Source organism: Prionailurus viverrinus, chromosome B3 (genome assembly GCF_022837055.1).
Source record: "Prionailurus viverrinus isolate Anna chromosome B3, UM_Priviv_1.0, whole genome shotgun sequence".
NCBI classification, from domain to species: Eukaryota; Metazoa; Chordata; class Mammalia; order Carnivora; family Felidae; genus Prionailurus; species Prionailurus viverrinus.
This window is the reverse complement of record NC_062566.1, coordinates 36,666,593-36,686,126: the sequence shown is the minus strand read 5'-3', so window position 1 is coordinate 36,686,126 and position 19,534 is coordinate 36,666,593. Positions and strand designations below refer to the sequence as shown.

Sequence of the window (19,534 nt, the reverse complement as noted above, 5' to 3'; positions counted from 1 at the left end):
ATAGCATACCTTTTCTCTCCCAACTAGCCATAAATGAATCTACAGCTTCAAAATAGAGAAGACAATTTAGTTTGATAGGACAGATCACCCTTAATCAAAATCACTGTTTTACCTTCAATGAGAAAAAACACAATGCCCACGTTATGAACTCCCACACATCAGGAATGCCAAGAGGTTTGGGTGTCATAGTGCATGACAGCACACGCACCTGTGCGGTTAGCTGGCCTTGCGGACTGGGAATCAGGAGAAGTTAAGCTTTGCCTTCTTCCTACTTCATCAGAAGGAGAGGTTGGTAACGATGATATTGGAGGAGTCTGTGCACGACGTGTGGGAAGTACAGTGGTAGTTGGGTAACTAGAGAACATTTGCCTTTAAGAAAACAATAATGGTTAGCATAAAAATCCAATTAGAAAATAATACATACATCACAGTCTTCTTATAGAAGAATATTCAACCTGGAAAACTTTAAGTTAGCTATGGTTTAATGGAGGAGGGGAGAAAGACTCCCAACAATTTTAATAATCATTATCACATAGGATACATTTACTATAAAAGTAATATGTTACCATTTGTTTGGCAAAATGCTAGCAACATAGCAGGTGAGGGGAAGGCAGCAATTAATAAAATAGATTTTTTTTTTTTAATTTTTTTTTCAACGTTTATTTATTTTTGGGACAGAGAGAGACAGAGCATGAACCGGGGAGGGGCAGAGAGAGAGGGAGACACAGAATCGGAAACAGGCTCCAGGCTCTGAGCCATCAGCCCAGAGTCCGACGGGGGGCTGGAACTCACGGACCGCGAGATCGTGACCTGGCTGAAGTCGGACGCTTAACCGACTGCGCCACCCAGGCGCCCCCAATAAAATAGATTTTTAAAATACCCCTGCTTTCATGGAGCTTTCCTTCTACTATAAGAAGATGACAGGGTTATTTTGATAGGTATACAGTAGTTAAAGAATAAGGGATTTTAAAGATAGCTAAATTACAGTTACTTCAAATATAAATTTACTAGCTAGCCATGAAATTATTCACAGGTATTCAAAGTAATAGACTATAGGTAAGTTATGGAAAGAAAAGAGAACTGCCCAGTCACTTAACACAACTGAAAACCAGCATATGAATGGTATGCCAGCCATGTAGAGGGGGAAAGGTACAAGAGAGGCAGCCCCCTCAGGCTGAGAAGGCACACACTGGCTTAAGAATAAAATCCAGGAAGGTCCTCATTGACTGTCTACTCTTTAGATTTGTCCAACAAAATAACCTTTTAAGCATCAAAAAATACTGTCTACCCAGTCAAATAACTGATACATGATATTCACACAGGCAGCAGTTGTTCCCTGATCTTTCTAGTGTTAAATGATGCTTAGTCAGGCAGAGACAACAGCAGCTCTAATATAGTCCCAGTCAACAGCAGGCAAAGACTGAGAAGAAAGGAGGAGTCAAAAGGTCTATGAATGCCTGTGAGAGCAAGGGAATATTATTCTACCAGTGAATGCCATGTCTACACTGCACAGCTTGGAAGGCAACAAGGATTAAAAACCATATTAGAATATCCTATCATTCTTCTTTTCCTCCTTTCTTGAACAGAAGCACCCCCGTGGAACTGTTATCAAGTGAGAGAGTTAGGATATGTGAGGATTGGGCAATGGTAGCTGCTAGGATTATTACTCCTCCTGCCCAAGACCAGAGCAGTAACTGAGTTGTGTGAGCTAAAGACTACTGCATTAAGGGTCCGGTTAGGTCCCTTATGAGTCAGGTCATAATCTCTCAGTTCATGAGTTCAAGCCCCGCATCAGGCTCTCTGCTTTCAGCGCAGAGCCCACCCTCGGATCAGATCGTCTGTGACAACCTTCTCTCTTGGCTCCCCTCTGGCTTATGCGCACATGCGCACTCTCTCTCAAAAACAAACATTAAAAAAAAAAAAAAATCACTGGGGAACCTTAATTAGAATGCAAACTGTGCCCCACCAGACCTACTGAATGAGACAGGGGGATACTTTACAGTCCCAGAGCCTTAAAAAGCCTCCCAGGTGGCTCCTGTGGACACCAAAAATTGAAAAGCATTACAGTAATAGCCCCTCTCCTACTAAGATGTCAGTCTACACAATGGGAATGATAATAACCTGTCAATTATGGGAAGGGGGGAAAGAAAGAAGAAAAAAGAAAGAAAAAAAAAAAAAGAAGAAAGAAGACCAACCATTCTACTGCTCTTTATTTCACTTAGGCCCTACTTAAGGGAGCTCACAAAATAGTCGCTCCCTAATGATTTTCTCTTAGAAGTTTTCATTTTGTGTATATAACTGGTAAAGTGAAACAAAAAGAAAACTCACACATTATTTGGAATTTACAAACCTACTAAAATAGGGTTGGCTGAAGAAGTATCTATTGTAAGACAGGCTCTTTCATTTGAAAAGTAGACTTGTTTGATCTTACAGTAAGAATGAAAGTATAATTAAGAAATTATGCTTAAAAGGGAAATAACTAGAGAAAATTATTTTCATGGAAGTGACCTCCATCTTGAGGCTCTAATATTCAATACAAGCATTTACTTTTTGAGGAAAAAAATATCCAAAAGCCTAGCTGAAAGAAAAGAAAAGATCATTATAAGGAGATAGACTCCTACACTATCTGACTGTCGGCGGCATGGGTGATAAATCCAGACCACCCCTCGACTGGCTATGAGACTTGTCCAAGTTATTTAACTTCTGAGGGGCATTCCCAACTTTAGCAAAATGGGTTTGACTTTATGATCTCTTAGGTTCCTCCTAGCTCTAGAATGTCTTTAGTTGGGCACATTTTTCACTGACAGAACAATCACGTGTTCAGAATCATAGGCATCAATACAGCAGATGTTAAAGGTCAACTTCCCTACCTGAGAAGACTAAGTGGCATCACTCCTGGGGATTCAGATGCAGGTACTGTTTCTGTGTCAGTGACTGGAGTGGTGGCAGTCGTGGTGTCTTCCAGCGAGCTGCTCATAAAGGAAGTTGTGCTCGAGGCTGATGGGCTAGTGGTAACTGGTGTTTGTGCCTGCTGGGCTTGGTCACTTTCTTCAGCTTGTTGATCAATCTCTATAAACCAAGGTAAATATTAAGAAAGTAGTAAGAATTTGTTTTATCACAAGTGACATGTAAATGAAAAATTTACAATATGAAAAGTTTCTAAATATATTTCCCAAGTGCCAATTTCTATGACATATTTTTTTAATGTTCTTGCATATATACACCCTGTATTCACTACTGTAGAGCCTTACTACAGACTCTACTAATAAATACACTTTTGTAATAAATTTTCTTTTTTAGAGAAGAAGGTTCTCTTAAAAACAAAAAAGAAGTCACCTGGGTGGCTCAGTCAGTCAAGAGACCACCTCCTGATTTCTGCTCAAGTCATGATCTCACAATTCCTGAGATCAAGACATGCATTGGGCTCTGTGCTCATTGCTCGGAGCTTGCTTGGGATTTCCTCTCTCTCTCTCTCTCTCTCTCTGCCCCTCCCCGGCTTGCACGTGCGTGCTCTCTCAAAATAAACTTAAAAAAAATAAAAATAAAAACAAAAATAGTCTCACTTTTGTTTTTATGATTTGACTAGAGGTTCTCTAAAGGTTATCTATCTAATCATTAAAATTCTATTTCCTGGTTGCACCTGAGTGGCTCAGTTAAAGTATCCACTCTTGATTTCAGCTCAGGACAGGATCTCACAGTTCAAGGAACTGAGCCCTGCAATCAGGCTCCATCCTGCCAGCACAGAGCCTGCTTGGGATTCTCTCTCCCCGCCCCTCCCCGACTTTCTCTCTCTCTCTCTCTCTCTCTCTCTCTCTCTCTCTCTCTCTCTCTCTAAACAAACAAACAAACAAACAAACAAACAAACAAACTAAAAAAACGGCCGTGTTTCCTGGGCGTCTGGGTGGCAAAGTCAGTTGAGTGTTCGACTCTTGATTTCAGCTCAGGTCACAATCACAGAGTTGTGGGATCGAGCCCCACATCAGGCTCTGCACTGAGTATGGAGCCTGCCTGAGTTTCTCTCTCTCTCTATCCCTATGTGCTCTCTCTTGCTCTCAAGTAAAAAAACAATAATTTTTTTAAAAAACTGTATTTTCTTAGCACTTTGATTTTGATGTGCCTATCTTTAGACTTTACATAGGCAAAGATACAAGTAAAGATACAAGTAAATACAAGTAATACATGTAAATATAATACAAATCTAGATAGAAACCCCATGCTCTAAAAAGGACAATGTCTCACAAAATAAACTACTCCCAAGAACTAAAAAATTAATTAAAATGTCTAAGAGCTTACAAAGTATTTATAATTTTTTTTCTTATCTGGTGAGGGAGCTTACAAATAAAGAGAATATCAAGATAGCAGTTACCACAAAGACAGCTAATTCTATTGGGGTTGCTAAATGGCCACATACCTACATAATCATGATCTTAATACTATTTATATGCAACATGTACTTCCTTCTGCCTATCTACCATTTAATCTATGAAAGGAAGAAAGGGAGTGAGGAAAAAGGGAAGGTAGGAGGAAGAGGAAGGGAACAAAGAAAAAAGGAAAAGAAGTCCCATGAAGGCAAGGGACTCTGTTCACTGCTGACTTTCCAAGAACCAAGAAGAGTACCTGGCATATAACAGGGACTCAGTAAATATTTACTGAATAAACTTCATTTTTATCTCAGAATTCATATTCCAAAAGGTGAAGATAAAGATAAAATAAGGGCTTTTTTCCCTACAATACAGAATCTATAAAAGTAATACTTTAAATGTCTCTGAGAAGATATCAGTATATATACTATATATGCTTTGAATCAGATCAATAAATTATTGAGTATCTTTTGTGGCATGAGTTAAGTTTTACAAAATGTAGTAATAATTATTAAGTTCTGTGCTTGTGTACGTTTTAAATAGAAAATTATAGGTAAACAGATAATTATTAATATAAAAGAAACAAACAAAAAAACCTGTTTACCTTGCAAAGGAAAAACAATGTGAAAACCGCTGTGGCCAAAAAAATTTTTGATGAATAACTTATGGAATATATCACATCTGACATGAATAATTTCAATAACACATAAGGAAAAGAAAAAGCAGATAACATACCTTGCTTAATTTTGCCCCCAAACTGGTCTTCCAGGAGCCCATGGACCACCAATTTGTAGATCATGGCTTGAGCTCGTTCCAGATCAGCTAATCCCAACGCTCTCTTTATGGGCGACCGCATGACGGCTCGCTTCACCATGTGTCGCATCAGGAACTGCAAGGCTGCTCGCATCTCCACATCTTCATGAACAACTGGAGAGCTTGCACAGTCTGAGTTATGGCCATTTTCAGCCAGAACTTTTGGTATCAGCAACAGCTCAGCATATTTACTACAGCCAAGAAGAGCACTAAGTGATTTCATAGCACCGAGGTAGAGATAGGACAGTTGGACTGCTCTGATTTCTGATTGGGCTATGTCATGGTTTTTGGATATGTGTTCGTGATTTTTTCTTTTTCCTTCTGTTATCTGATGTTGGGATTCCACACTTGGCAGTGTTGGGTCTAAAGAAAATGAAGCTATTTCGTTTTCAGATTTGGAGGCTGTGGTACCCTGATTTTTGACATCATCGGATGTTAAGCCTGTTCGCGTATCTAAAGCAGATTCACTCTCGGTTTTCTGCTCAACATCTCCTTTCTCCTCAGACTCATGTCGGTGTTTCTTTTCATGTCGCTTGGTGCTCTGTTTGCCCATGTCTTCATGAATACCAGTCAGATATGTGAGGTCCAGCAACACAGAAGCCGTCAGGCCTCGGAATCGCGCCACATCAAAAGGCAATGGTTCACAGGGCTCCAGATTATACAATGGAGTATCACTAGGCGACCAAAAAGTTGGGAAGCTTTAATAAAGATCAGAATGACACAGGAAGAAGCAAGTGAGGGATAGACGGGAGGAAGGTACAGAAAATAATGTAAACAAATAAGATGTATCATGTACACAGTACAAAGCATAATTTACACAAACTAGAGAAATCATTACAAAGAGAAAAATAAATGTATTATGAGAAAATGGGGAGATGTGATGCTAAATGCAAAAGCAATGAGATGTGCATGTACTTTCAAATCAGAACATTGTTACTATAATGCAAGCCAGGAATTAGCAAAATTTCTGTAAGAGAGCCAAATAGTAAATATAGCCTTCAACCCTGCCATCATAGTATGAAAGCAGTCACTGAATACCTAAATGAATGTGTGTGGCTGTGTAACATTATTTACAAACGTAAGAGGTGGGCCAGATGTAGTCTGTCTATCCCTGATATAAGCTATGTGGAAAGTTTGTATAATAAATTTTACTTATTATGTGCGTAATGACTATAACCTATTTCAGAGAAGACTTTATTTCCATTTAAAACATAACTTTGTAGTCTTCAATTAATGCCTCTAATTTGTAGTTTAAGCAAAAATAGGATCACACACTTCCTGATATTTGGCAAAAATTTACTGAAGTTTAAAAATGTAAGTACACAAAAAATGTAACAGCTTTAGCAAGCATCTAAAGTTTGGTGGCATAAATTTGCTATATTAACCTAAATCTTAATTTTAGCTTAACCTTAATCTTTATTTTCCCTTTGTCTTATTTCCTTATTTGTTTTGATTATTCTGCTATGTTACATTTGCATTTTAATAAGGAATCATAAATCCTTTCTGAAACAAGGCAAAGAATAAAAGAAAAGGTAAATACTTTCATGTAACACTGTAAAATTTTCATTGGTTTCTTAGCTTGGTGGAATGGGGTAAAGTAGGGTCCATTAACTCCTAAAATTGTGTATAAAGGTTACACATGTGTTATTTTCAGCTGAGAGAATCTATAGCTATTGTTACATTCTAAAACAGCACTGCCTCCAAAGAAATCTTATGAACCGCTGTTTTAGATATTGTCCCATGTCATATTAACACTATTAAGCAATCACTTTAGGCAATATAATGAACAGTTACATATTATAATTAATAAATCCACATTTTCAAAGAAGATACATGACGTATTTCCTTTGAAACGTACGAAGTTTCTTTTTCTCACAAATCCTATCTGGCTGCAAACATGACTAAATGCATTTAAGTATATCATTTGTGTTAAATAAACGTAATTTCCATATCTATCCAAAATATTGCACACTGAAGGGACAGAAGTATGTGCTTAAAAAAAAAAAAAAAAAAGTAAGAGTACTTATATCACAGTTAATCCCAAACTTAATTTTAGTCACTCAAATGTTTCTGCCTACACTCAAAGCCCACCTACACAAAATGTAACTGACAAATCTGCTGGCTGGCTTTTTTCTATCCCGGTATGTAATGGAAATGATCAAAAAGCAAGTAGCCAAATGAAAAATAAAGACGGATCCTGGTTAAACCTAAATTAGTGAGCTTACCATTTCTTCACAAAACAAAACAAATAAAACAAAACAAAACACCATATATTTTATTAACTACTAGTATTCCAGGGAACATGGGTTTGAGATATATTCCTTTATGAAATCAAATTACTCATACCCAACTGTATGAAAAAAACTTATTTTAAAAACTGGCTCACCTAAAATACAGTTACTCACTGTCCATAGGCAATGGCCCATTTCACCATTAAATACTCGTTTGCTAAAAGTGTAACTCAACAGATCATACCTGATGGTAATTTCTGCTTCATCCCATTGGACCTTAGCAGACGTGCTGCCCTCTTTGACCACTCCCAGCAGCGTGGCATGGCGCCCAGTTTGCTTGTGAACACACCGACCTCCAACTCTAAGACCAGCATCAACTCCTCCTATCACTGCCAGCACAGGCCACACCTCTATGCAAAGGGTCCTCAGCTGCGGCTCTGAGAGGTCAGCAAGGCCATGTCTATTATGTTTACCTTTCTCTTCCTCTTTGCTTTCCTTCTCCTCTCTCATTTCATTTTCCTCTCGGCTTTGAACCGAGCGGCTTTTCTTTAGCTTCTGACCTGACTCTTTAATACATATCTTAATTTTATGCAGCCTTTCCATCATTTTTTTGTTAATGCAGTAAGTCCAACGGTCTGTTCGGTGAAGGATACGGATAAGCTGAATAGTGGCCTCCGCCAGCACTGCTGCTACTGGACTACAAATAGGGTCTCCTGGAAGTAAGTCTCGTGGTGTCCCACGCATTTGCATATCACAAATTTTCACCTATAAGAAAAAAAGAAGGCGGCAAATGTGTGATTAATAGTTCTTATAAACCATTAGTCACTATACATTCTAGTACATGTAATCCCATGTTGAACTAGTGTTTGGTCTCCTAATATATATCCGTATTTATACCACTGGCTGCTGGTAGAGTGAGCAAATATTACAAATTTACTAAAGTTAGGAGCAGTATGGTCCTCTGAAACAAGGTGCCCCATTATTTAAACTTCCTCCTGCAGCCTGTGAGTATTAGAGCTGTTGCAGCCACCCAAAAGGTGGATATAGACTAAGGTGTATGTGACTGGCTCAATTTACTCCCTACCCTGCCCCCCCCCCCCCCCCGCCAACAAAAAAGCCTTGAGAATCTAGTCATTCTTATCCTCAAGACAAATCCTCAGAGCATCTTACACTGTTCAATGGCTACAAAGATAAAATTGTTAAGTCTAGATAACTGGGATATTCCCAACCTACACACATTTCAAATAAGACACTGAGGTTAAATTAAAAGAAGAGCAAGATTTGGATCCAGATCTTAATTCTGCACAATCTTAGGAAATTATTTAATCTCACTAAACCTCAGTTTTTTCATCTGAAAAAAATTGCACTAATAATGGTAACTGTCTCTTATGGTTAAAGATTGAGACAATGTACTTAAACTGCTTATTACTACAGTGCCAGATACATAGTAAATGTTCAAAAAGAGGTTAACTACCATTAATATTGTTTTCATCAGAGACTGTGAAACTTATCAGAAAAGGCTTCTGGACAGAATAAATTGATTGCGACACAGTGTACAGGTGAATTAATTCCTTCAAGGTTCATAGATGTTGGGAAGCAATAGGCCATCACTCTAACCAGGTGATAGCAGAGACTATTTTGGGCTGCAAGAATATCATCAAGGAAAGGGATGACTGCAGGTACTGGGCTGTCTCTGAACTTCATCCCCAGTTTTGCTGACTACCTACTCAGGAGGCAGCTCCCTTCACTTATAAAATGCTAGCTTAAAATTACATGACCTTGAAAATTTTAAAAACACATTTAAAAGCACAGAATAAAAGGTAACTTTCATAGGTAGGACTGATCAAGTTCACTTCCATTATAGATATATGACAGTGTGAAAACTTTCTACTACAAAAGAACTAGAAATTCTGGAGACGAGAGCTAGGCCACACTTCATCCTCAAGTGAAAGGATGTGGTAGAAAAGAAAGCAACAGGGAGACCACAAAGACGTTTGTCTCTTCTTGGCTTTTAGATGAAGAAAAAAAAAGTTTTTAGCGAGAGTATAGCCCTTTAATACTGTCCTCCTGAAGGTTTGGGGTTCAAATTAATACCATCTATAAGGTGTAAGAACCCCCTCAGCTGAATGAACCTCAGGTTCCATATCACAACTGGATCTGCCATTATTCAGCTAAGGGTATCTGATTACATTTAAGATTATTTCTAGATCTCTTTCTCGAATGAACAACTGCCAATGAACCAGATTACTCCTAAACTATCGCCTATGATTCCTATAATTGAAAGTTGACTCATTACATTCAAATTGCCAGAATATCAAATAGTGCCTTAATGAAGAGGAAAGGCAATTTCTAAAAGTAATCTAACTTTCTAGGAGAATAAATTACCTGAACAGGTACTTTTAATGGTAGAAATAGTTTATTCCATTTATAAACTCTATCTGATCCTAACAAATATTAATTTAAAAGAAGACAAATATCCTTTACACTTAAGTATAAATATTTGAAGTTTCATTACCTTCTCCCCTGGGTTGCTACTATAGAACATTACACACGGGTATAACTCTGCTGCGTCCACATCTTCAAAAGCCAATTTGGGTTCCTATAGTATGGCAGAGGAGACGAAAACACATTTTTAAAAAAAAATATGGAATATCTAATTACATTAAGACTCAAAGCTCTTATGAGACAGAACACAATTTATAAGATCAAATCTCAACCCTGCTAACCAAGAAAATTCCACATATAACTAATGATCCTGATTTGTTCATCTGCTTCAAAAATCTTACTGGGAATTTACTATCTTTCTGTTGTTTCTGTGGTCCTGGTAAATACTAAAAGAACCAAAAGGTATTAGAGAAAAAGCAAAGGGTGGATAACGTATTAATTGAGTAATCAGCACTTAAATAACTGAGTTGAGTGTAAATAAAAAAGAAAACATGCAATGCTTGTCAATGAGTTTCAGTACCTCTCCATTTTTCCCAAAGGAAATGGTTCTGGCTTCCATGTCTAACACACAGGTAATGAAATCTCCTTGAGTAAAACTGGACAACGTCAGAGTCTGTTCTCCATTGTGATAGAGGTTACCACTGTAGGCCCGGTACAGCCACATATCGGAGGTAGTACGGTGGTTAAAGTCATGTACTGGCCAGCGAGAAACTCCAACACACGTGCCTTCATTACCTCTGTTTTCCTTCACAATGTAAAACTAAAATGAAAATGGTAATGTTCACTAATATCCAAAAAACTTGTTTATGTATAATTAACTATATAAACCAATACTGGGGAATATGCTCACAAGTAACATTGATGCATTTATGGGAATACGATAAGTTCATTTTCAGCCCAAGTGAAAATAACATACAAATGAAACAATTTCATCATTTTATAAAATAAATGAAAATTCACTAGACTAGAACAATTCTAACTCATTAAAACATAGTTACAGTATTATTTGGAGAAAAGAGAGAGAGACAAGTGGGAAAAGATGGTGCTCTGGTGCCTGGTGGGCTACAGAGTTACAGGTGTTATGAAACAGCAGGTAAACTGCTATCTGTTGAGAGAGATAAAAGTTACCTATGGAATTCAAAAGTAATAGATCCAACCCTAGGAGAGTTAGTTCACTGACTCCAGTGACTGCTTTAGGCCCTGTTAGCTAAAGTGAGTCAAAAAGAGGATAAAGTTTGTAGTGTGCTCTCTTGTAGGCGGGAAGAGAAAGGGGCCCAAATATCCTTATAAAAAGGCTTTGGATGGGCCAAATAATAAAAATTAACTTGCAGTTGCCTCTCCTCTGGGCAGGAGGGGGAAGAGTTCAAATTTCCCTGAAGGAGAGTTCTGGGTAGATCAAAAATATTAGAAGTTTGTGTTGCTTTTTCCTCCAAGAGGAAAAAAAGATCAATCAGTTCCCAAAGCTGGAGCAAAGCTTTAAATAAACAAAAAAGAAAAAAGAAATGAAAATACAAACACCTCTCTAGATATTTTCTTTAGCCTAGATGCTTCCACTGCTGTAGCAGTGGTCCTGACCCAATGAATTACCCTAAAGTTACTGCTAGGGCTTTGAGTAAACCTGAAATCTGAGGGTAAAAGTAAATTTTTAAAAAAAGCATTTGCAAGTGTTCTGTGGCTACTGCATCTGGATGTATGATAAAAATTGATGTAAAATTAATAAATCCTAAGGGATCATCCTGATCAGTGAAAGCTGCAAAAGAAAAATTGTTAGGGAGATCCAACTTCCATGTTTTCTACCACCAGTGGGTAAATTTAAACTCTTTTGAGTATTGGAGACAAAAATAAGTTTCCATAACTGATGATTTTTGCCTCTGGAAAAAGAGAGACCAAATAAAAAGAGTGGTAATCTCCAGAGAGAGATACACAGATACACTTTTAAAAAGCAGTTTTACTTGCCATTGAGTTCTTGTAAAATCTGATATCTGACTCTTAGAGGCTAATGATTTTCCAACCTAAATTTTGACTGGCGAAATTTGGACTCTAAAGACTGACAAGGCAAAAAAACAAAAACAAAACAAACAAGCAAAACCACCTACAAAAGTATTACTTGTCACTTTGACTTAAAACACAGCAGTTTGGTCTTACAAGCATCTATGCTTCATTGCTGCCAAAAAAGTTGCTTAGCTTTTTAGAATTCTGAATTTATAGATCCTAATTACCTGGACCTGACTCTAATCTAAAACCTGAAATTATCTGCCTTGGGCTGTTTCAACCTAACATGAGCTATGCTCAACTTAAAAGCAGAAACTGGCCCAATGAACAAAACCTAAATTCTGGGACTGTTGTGGATTTAGGACTCCTCTGTGGGGCCAAAAACTATGAAAATATCATCGATTCTGCTGGACTGTCCAGATCACTTGCAGATACCCCTGGGTAAGGGCTTTTTCTTTTATGGAACCATCTAAATTTGAACTAATTGGCTCCATATTTCTGACAAAGAAGATGATTATACTCCTAACTTGCAATTCCTGCTCAAAATAGAAAGTTGGAGGAAGGCATACCCCAGGGAGTATAACCCTGCCATCCACTCTTAATTAACTGGACTGTCAACCTCTTCTTGGGGACATCCCACTGCTGTTGACTTATGCTCAGGTTTTTGGATTAGTTGCAGTTTGCAACAACAGACTGATAGCTTGACTACATGTCACATCTTTCTTCTGATACACTTATTTTAGTAAGGCCTTTTATTAAAAGAAGCTCTCGCAGAAAGAGATTTATGTTTCTAGGCTGCTAACTAGATAAATGATTAGGATAAAAGAGGAGGTTTTTAAACTTTCTATTTTGAAATAAAAAAATTTTTTAACTGGGCTTTTGTCCTGACCAATCTCCCAACTAACTCTTCTGGTTAAGTTGTATGAAAATGTTTTTGTGCGAAAATTCTTTTGTCCTTGCACCCAACCCTTCTGGACAAAAGGTCTAAATGAAGACAAAAAAAATGATGGAAAAAATCTGAAGTTATAATTACTAAATGAGACATACTGATTTTAGAATAAGGGGGGAAAAAAACAAAAACCCAGACCCTTGGGAAGTGTGGAGGAGTGGGGAAGGCATTAATGATCTTTGTTTTTGAGAACTGCTTCTCTTTAGAGGGGAAAAAAAATCCATATTGTCTTGAAGGCTACTGTGAGTACTTCGTATTCAACCTGACTGCTGAGCCTCCCATTACAAATGACAGGCTATAAGAAACAGGGGGTGGCTGGCCCCAGCACCTGCACATTTCCAGCACACCTCTAGATGTCATCATGCTCTTCAGGCAGATAAAGTGAAGTCAGAGAAAAACAAAACCATTTAAATGACTGCCTTTAGGCAGTATCTGAGTCCCACTGACTCTAGACTATTCAAACTGCACTGGGAATAGAGAGTGGGGGGCCCTCTGGTGGAATGTCACATTGGGGCCCTGTTAACATGTTCTGCTTAACCTGATTAGGGGTATCCTAACCATTATAAACTCTTTGTTTCCAGGGATAGCATGTATGCCTTCTAGAATTGTATTTCTTGTGTATACACCCTATCATGACACTACCTGAGCCCTGGACTGGCCAGAGGTGTGCTGTGCTGAACTGATGCCTAAGTGAGTTAATATAAAAACTTAAAGACAAATCCACATGGCTTTCTATGACAGACATTTATGGTTAATGAGATTTGTTTTTAACTAGCTAAGTCTAAAACCACCAAGGAAGCGTAACTGAAGTCAATAGTACAGGTTGGTCTCACCCTGTTGCCTGGCGCCCTACTGATAATAATATACTATATTATTTATAGTATATACTATATATATATATATATATATACACACACACACACACACACACACATACACACACACACACACACACACACACACACACACACACTATATAATTTTACTATAAAGAGACTACGGCCAAGAGCCAACGGGATCAACTGTGACAAAAAGCAATTAATATAGCAGAGACTGCCATCCATAGAAAGGCCTGCTTGCAATGTTGGTCCTTGGCAGGCATCTGGAACTAGAATGATAACCAGTTCCCTTCAGTGATAAAAACTTTACAAGAAGCGTAGCTCATTGTACCTAAACTGTTTTGTACAACGTTATAGTTTAACATAAACACCTGCTTTCCTTCTGGGAATCTAAAATTTTAGTGTATGTCAGAGGGTGACCAGCACCCAATAAAAATCTTGGGCATGGAATCTCTAATGGGCTTTCCCAGGCAGAAACATCACATCATTATTGTATTTTCATGGCTGAGTATGATCTCTGTGATCCCTCATGAGAGGGATTATCATAATTTTTTAACTGTTCATTTAAAAAAAAAATTTCAGGTAACTTTAGAAGACATTATAGAAGTTACAAAAATAATACAGTTCCTGTATACCTTTATTCAGTTTCCATTTATGTTAACATCTTACATCATGATAAAATACTTACATATGATTTTTTTTTTTTTTTAAGTAGGCTCCATGCCCAACATAGGGCTTGAACTCACAACCCTGAGATCAGGAGTTGCATGCTCTACTGACTGAGCCAGCCAGGCATCCCTACATGTGATTTTTTAAAAGTTTTTGATACACATTTTTGGTAAGAACATTTTTTGGTAAGGACTAAAACACAAAATGCTAAAAACTACTTGGAATTCTACATACCTTCCACTGATAGCATCCAGAAGTTACTCCAGTTGATGCCAATCCATATCCTTTTCCTCCACTGCCATGAGTTAAAATCTGTCCATTCTCCACTAGACAACACTGAGCTTTCTCTGGATCAAAGGATACTTCTTGTATAGGAAGATTCTCATCTTCTTCCTCTAACTCTCCCTGCTTCTACCAAAAAGGAAGCTGAGTCAGTATTTTGGAATAATTCAGATCTCAGTTAATATATATTCTAAGACTCTTTGGTTTTATTTCACAAATATTTATTAAGTATCTACTATGTACCAGGTACAATGTAAGCAAGGAAACTCAATGATAAATACAGCGGGGTCCATGCATAAAGCTTACAGTCCAATTAGGGTCAAAGAAATAAGTACCACCAGTACTGTGGAGAATAACAAGAGTTACATGCAAGTATTGCAGAAACAAAAAGGTTTAAGTGTCTAAACATGCTTGGGAAAGAGAAGGAAAGCATTCAAAAGAGGAGGACTTCTGAGGTGAGTCCTAAATGATGAGGCATTCAGCAGATGGTCAAAGAAGAGGAAGACATTTAGGCAGTATATAAACCATGGTGCCAAGGCATGGAGGTACAAAAGAGTTCAGTGATCTATGGTAATTGTAAGCAGTGTGGAATGTCTAGAGGATGAGACAGCAAAAAAGGAGGCTAGAAAGAGAAAAGAGAACATCATGGAATGTCTTGAACGCCATTTTAAGTTTGAACCTAACAGATAACAGGGAGTGCCTACACAAATTTATATAGAGAATCTCTAATCAGATCTGTGCTTTAGAAACATTGTTCTACCAGATGTATATAGGATGAAGGCAGAGAGATCAATCAGAAGATTATCACAAGAGTTCAAGTAAAAAATACTGAGAACTTGAACTTATTAATTCATTCAATGAGTATTAAGTATCTACTACTATACCAGGTCCTATATATTCAGCAGTATATTAGATAGATAGAGATAAGATCTCTGATCTCACAGAACTTACATTATATATGTTACATATTATATATTATATATTAATTAAAAATATGATATATATTATATTTATTAACTATAATATATTATATTTCATATATATATTAGAACTTACATTTTAGAAGGTAGAGATAGAAGATAAATAAAAAATATCAGGTAATAAGTGCTATGTCAAAATTGAAGCAAATCATGTAACAGAGTATGTGACAACTAACTCTAGATTGAGGATAAGGAAAGGACTCTCTGAAGTGATAATTGAGACCTGAATAGTAAGAAGAACTTGACATCTGAAAAACCTATGGGGGAAGTACTCTAGGTAGAAAGAATAGCCATGCAAAGCATAAACGAAGGAACAAACTTAGTGTGTTCAAGAAACAGGAAGAAGGCAAGTTGTTCTGAGTGTAGTGAGCAAAGGGGGGAGAACGAATAGTTGTAGATTTTATCCCAAGAATGATGAGAAACCAATGGAAAGTTTTAAGCACAGTACCAACATGCTATGACTTACAATTTAAAAGATCATTCTAAATCCCATGCAGAGAAAGGACTATAGGGAATTAAAAATGAAAACAAAAAGGCCATTTAGGAGACTACTGCATAGTCCAAGTCAGAGATGATAGTGGCTTGGAACAGGGTGATGGCAGAGAAATGAGGAGGTGGGCAAATTCAAGTTATATTTTACAAAGGAAACAATAGGACTTGGAGATTGTATGGAGGGAGAAAATGGGGGGCGGGAGGGTAATGGTGACAGAAAGAGGATAACACCTAGGTTTTTTTTTAGTCAAGTCACTAACTAGGAAGATAGGAAAGCTGAGGAAGGAACAGGATCTGATAGAACTAAAAATGCTATGAAGTATGAGATGCCTACTAGACTATCATTCAAGTGGTAAGGCAAGTAGAAGATGGATATGGTAGCCCAGAATTCAGGGAAAATGTTAGAACTGGAATTAAAAATTTGGGAAGCAACAGCATATGTGTCTGAATAAGGTTTTGTTGGGTGAAGGAAAGGGAATGGGGATGATGGTGAGAAAAAGAAGGGGTCTTGGGAGGCCTGGGATAATCTAACACTTAAACAGAAGAGGGAAGAACCAATATAAAAGAATGAGAAGAGGTCACTGTACTGAGATAGAAGGAAAACCAGAAAAAGTGTGGACTCAAAAAACCAAGAGAAAGATTAAGGTAGCTAAATGAATGGATTTAAGAGCTATATAGGAAGTAAAATCAATGGGGCCCAATGACTATGTGGATCGGGAGACATCAGGAAAATCCAGAATTCCCAAGAATTCAGGTTTGAAATGCTATGTGAATGATGGTGCCATCAATTAAAAAATGGAACAGGGAGAAAAGTATAAAGATTTGATGGGGAGACACCTGGGCTAGCATTTAAGTTTGGAAGGCACTGTATACAGGTGAAAATGGTCCCGGATATACTGAGGCTGTTGGAAAAGCTAAGACTGGAACTCTGAGGGCCAGCAGTGTTTGGGATGGAGGCTAGGAGAACGTGGCACCAAAGAAGAGATGCCTCTAGAGGGAACCAAGGATGGGCAGAGGACTAGCAATGTAGAATAAGGTAGTTTTGAAAACAATAGAAGGCTAGAGTTTCCAGAGATGGAGTAAGATGTGGACAAAAAAGTGTATCCTATATTTAGCAATTGGCACTTACCTTTGTCATTTAATTTCGGTGCTCCGATGGAAGATCAACAATTGAGTTGAAGAGAAAATGAGAACTAAGGAGTGGCCCCAACATGTATAAAATTACTTTTTTGAGAAGCTTAGCAATGAAAGAAAAGACAGGAACACGGGAGGCTTCTTGGTAAAAAGGAGTTTGGGAGGGTGGGAATTAGAGATGTTTATAAGCTGAGAAGAAAGAACCAGTGGAGAAGAAGAAAGTGCAGAGAGAATATGGAGTAACTGGTAGAACCAAGTCCCTCAGAGAAGAAGGGATCCAGAGACAGGAGACAGGGTATTTACTTGTGTGGTCTAAAAATACCTTTTTGGAAGAATCGCTTACCTGTAACTTTATTTCTTGTTCTTTTTCCTTTATCTGAATAGCATGTTTGGCCTGAGCAATGGGTGTCTCCCACATACAGTCCGACAGAAGGGAAAAGAGGCGTTCAACAACCTATTTATTGAAGGGAAAAGAATGATGAAATTTGTAAAGGTGATTTTAAGTAATATTAGAAAAGATAAATCATGTAAGTAATACTAAGTCACATGTAAAATTTCATCATACCAAAGTCAACAACTACTTTCAGTGGTTGGCTGTAATTTAAATATCTTGTTTCTAGAAAGATCGTTAATCCACTAGAAAGTGGGTCCCACTACCCTCATGTTTCTTCGCTACATGGACCTCTGATGAAGACACACAACCTCACACACTTCTCTCTCTAAAGGCCCAAACCTAGGAAGAAATTCCACAGATCTTCCTTTCCTTCTGACCTTTTAAGTATTCACTATCTCCCTACTCCTCACACCCATAACTTAATTTCTCTTTCTCCTTGCTTGGAAATTAAATAATAAAGCAATTTCAGAAGGAGAAGTCTAGCTATTAAATAAACGATACATTTACAACTGAAGAGACTATAATTTAGATTTTGGAAAAATAATGTTACAGATGTGAAAAGTATCTTCTAATAGCTTTAAAAATAGAAACCTGAGCCATTTGATCATCTTCTACGCCAGATTCACAAGCTGGTAGCACAGCCTCAAGGACATGAAGTGCAAGGAGCCTTGTTCTTAGGTTACCAACGAGAGGAATACCTGGGGAGGGAAAAGACATTTTCTTATTATCAGTGTGACTTAAATTCAAAGTGTAACTGAGGGGCGCCTGGGTGACTTAGTTGGTTAAGTGTCTGACTTTGACTCAGGTCATGATCTGATGGTTCGTGAGTTCGAACCCCATGTAGGGCTCTGCACTCCAGCTTAGAGCCTGGAACCTGCTTCGGATTCTGTGTCTCCCTCATTCTCTGCCCCTCCCCTACTTGTGCTAGGTCTCTAGGTCTCTCTCTCTCTCTCTCTCTTTCTCAAAAATAAACAAACATCTTTTAAAAAGTGTAAATGGGGCACCTAGGGGCTCAGTTGGTTAAGCGTCTGACTTTGGCTCAGGTTGTGACCTTTTTGAGTTGGAGCCCTGCATCAGGCTCTGTGCTGACAGCTCAGAGCCTGGAGCCTGCTTTGGATTCTGTCTCCCTTTCTCTCTGTCCTTCCCCCACTCTCACTTTCTCTCTCAAAAATAAACATTAAGAAATTTTTTTAAAAGTGTAAATGAACTTCTTGAATAAACATATTTGAGGCTCCTAAGCATTTATGGGTGGAATGGACAACACTTCAACCTATTATCACAAGAATTCTGGACTCAGCCCAGACCCACTAATGTACATGAATATTCACGTTTACATCTCAGTTTTTCTGTATATAAAAGGGAACAGCACTATAATAACTACCTGTGCCAGGTACTATGCTATGCATTTCACACACATTAACTCTATTGATCTTTATAAATCCTACATCACATCCCTGTTTTACTGATGAGGAAAGTGAGGCTGAGAGAAGTTAAGTAATGTGACCACAGCTCAGCAGAGGCAGAAGGAGAATTTTAAACAGGTCTGTTAATCTCTAAAGCTCAGGTTTTCATATCCTTTCATTGCTTCTCCATCCATGCCTTGACTGCCTCACAGAGACTGTTCGGATTAATGGGGAGTAAGCAGTTTGTACTTTTCTGAAGTAAGCAAAAGCAGAGTCAGAATAATGATGCTCTTTTTTATACCTACTACTACAACAAAACCAGTTAAAAATAAATGAATATCTGGTTTTTTCTTTATGCTCCAAGACTTTAATATTATATAAGCTTCACCTTATTAAATGAGAAAAAAGCCTGTTATAAGTTATACGAGTTAAGAAAAACTAGCAAAGTATATTGACAACGTATACATATAAAACAACATGTACCATGGAAAATTAAATTTGTTTTAGCCTATTTAAGAAAGACTAGGGATGATAAAAAAGTTCCAGAATG

At 37.8% G+C, this 19,534-nt stretch overlaps 1 protein-coding gene across 8 annotated transcripts in view; it reads right to left on the bottom strand.

Moving 5' to 3' along the window:
* HERC1 (HECT and RLD domain containing E3 ubiquitin protein ligase family member 1) overlaps positions 1 to 19,534 on the bottom strand; it is a 191,001-nt gene that overhangs the window by 53,731 nt on the left and 117,736 nt on the right. For 6 of the 8 annotated variants that reach the window (XM_047861940.1, XM_047861948.1, XM_047861945.1 and 3 more), the window contains exons 32-40: positions 18,173 to 18,279; positions 17,531 to 17,641; positions 14,534 to 14,710; positions 10,371 to 10,610; positions 9,921 to 10,004; positions 7,650 to 8,170; positions 5,097 to 5,872; positions 2,871 to 3,069; positions 209 to 369 (exon numbers count right to left, since the gene is read on the bottom strand). In XM_047861940.1, the coding sequence (XP_047717896.1) occupies positions 209 to 369; positions 2,871 to 3,069; positions 5,097 to 5,872; positions 7,650 to 8,170; positions 9,921 to 10,004; positions 10,371 to 10,610; positions 14,534 to 14,710; positions 17,531 to 17,641; positions 18,173 to 18,279 (2,376 nt within the window). The remainder of the gene's footprint in view (positions 1 to 208; positions 370 to 2,870; positions 3,070 to 5,096; positions 5,873 to 7,649; positions 8,171 to 9,920; positions 10,005 to 10,370; positions 10,611 to 14,533; positions 14,711 to 17,530; positions 17,642 to 18,172; positions 18,280 to 19,534) is intronic. The other 2 variants (XM_047861947.1, XM_047861943.1) reach the window with 2 other exon arrangements.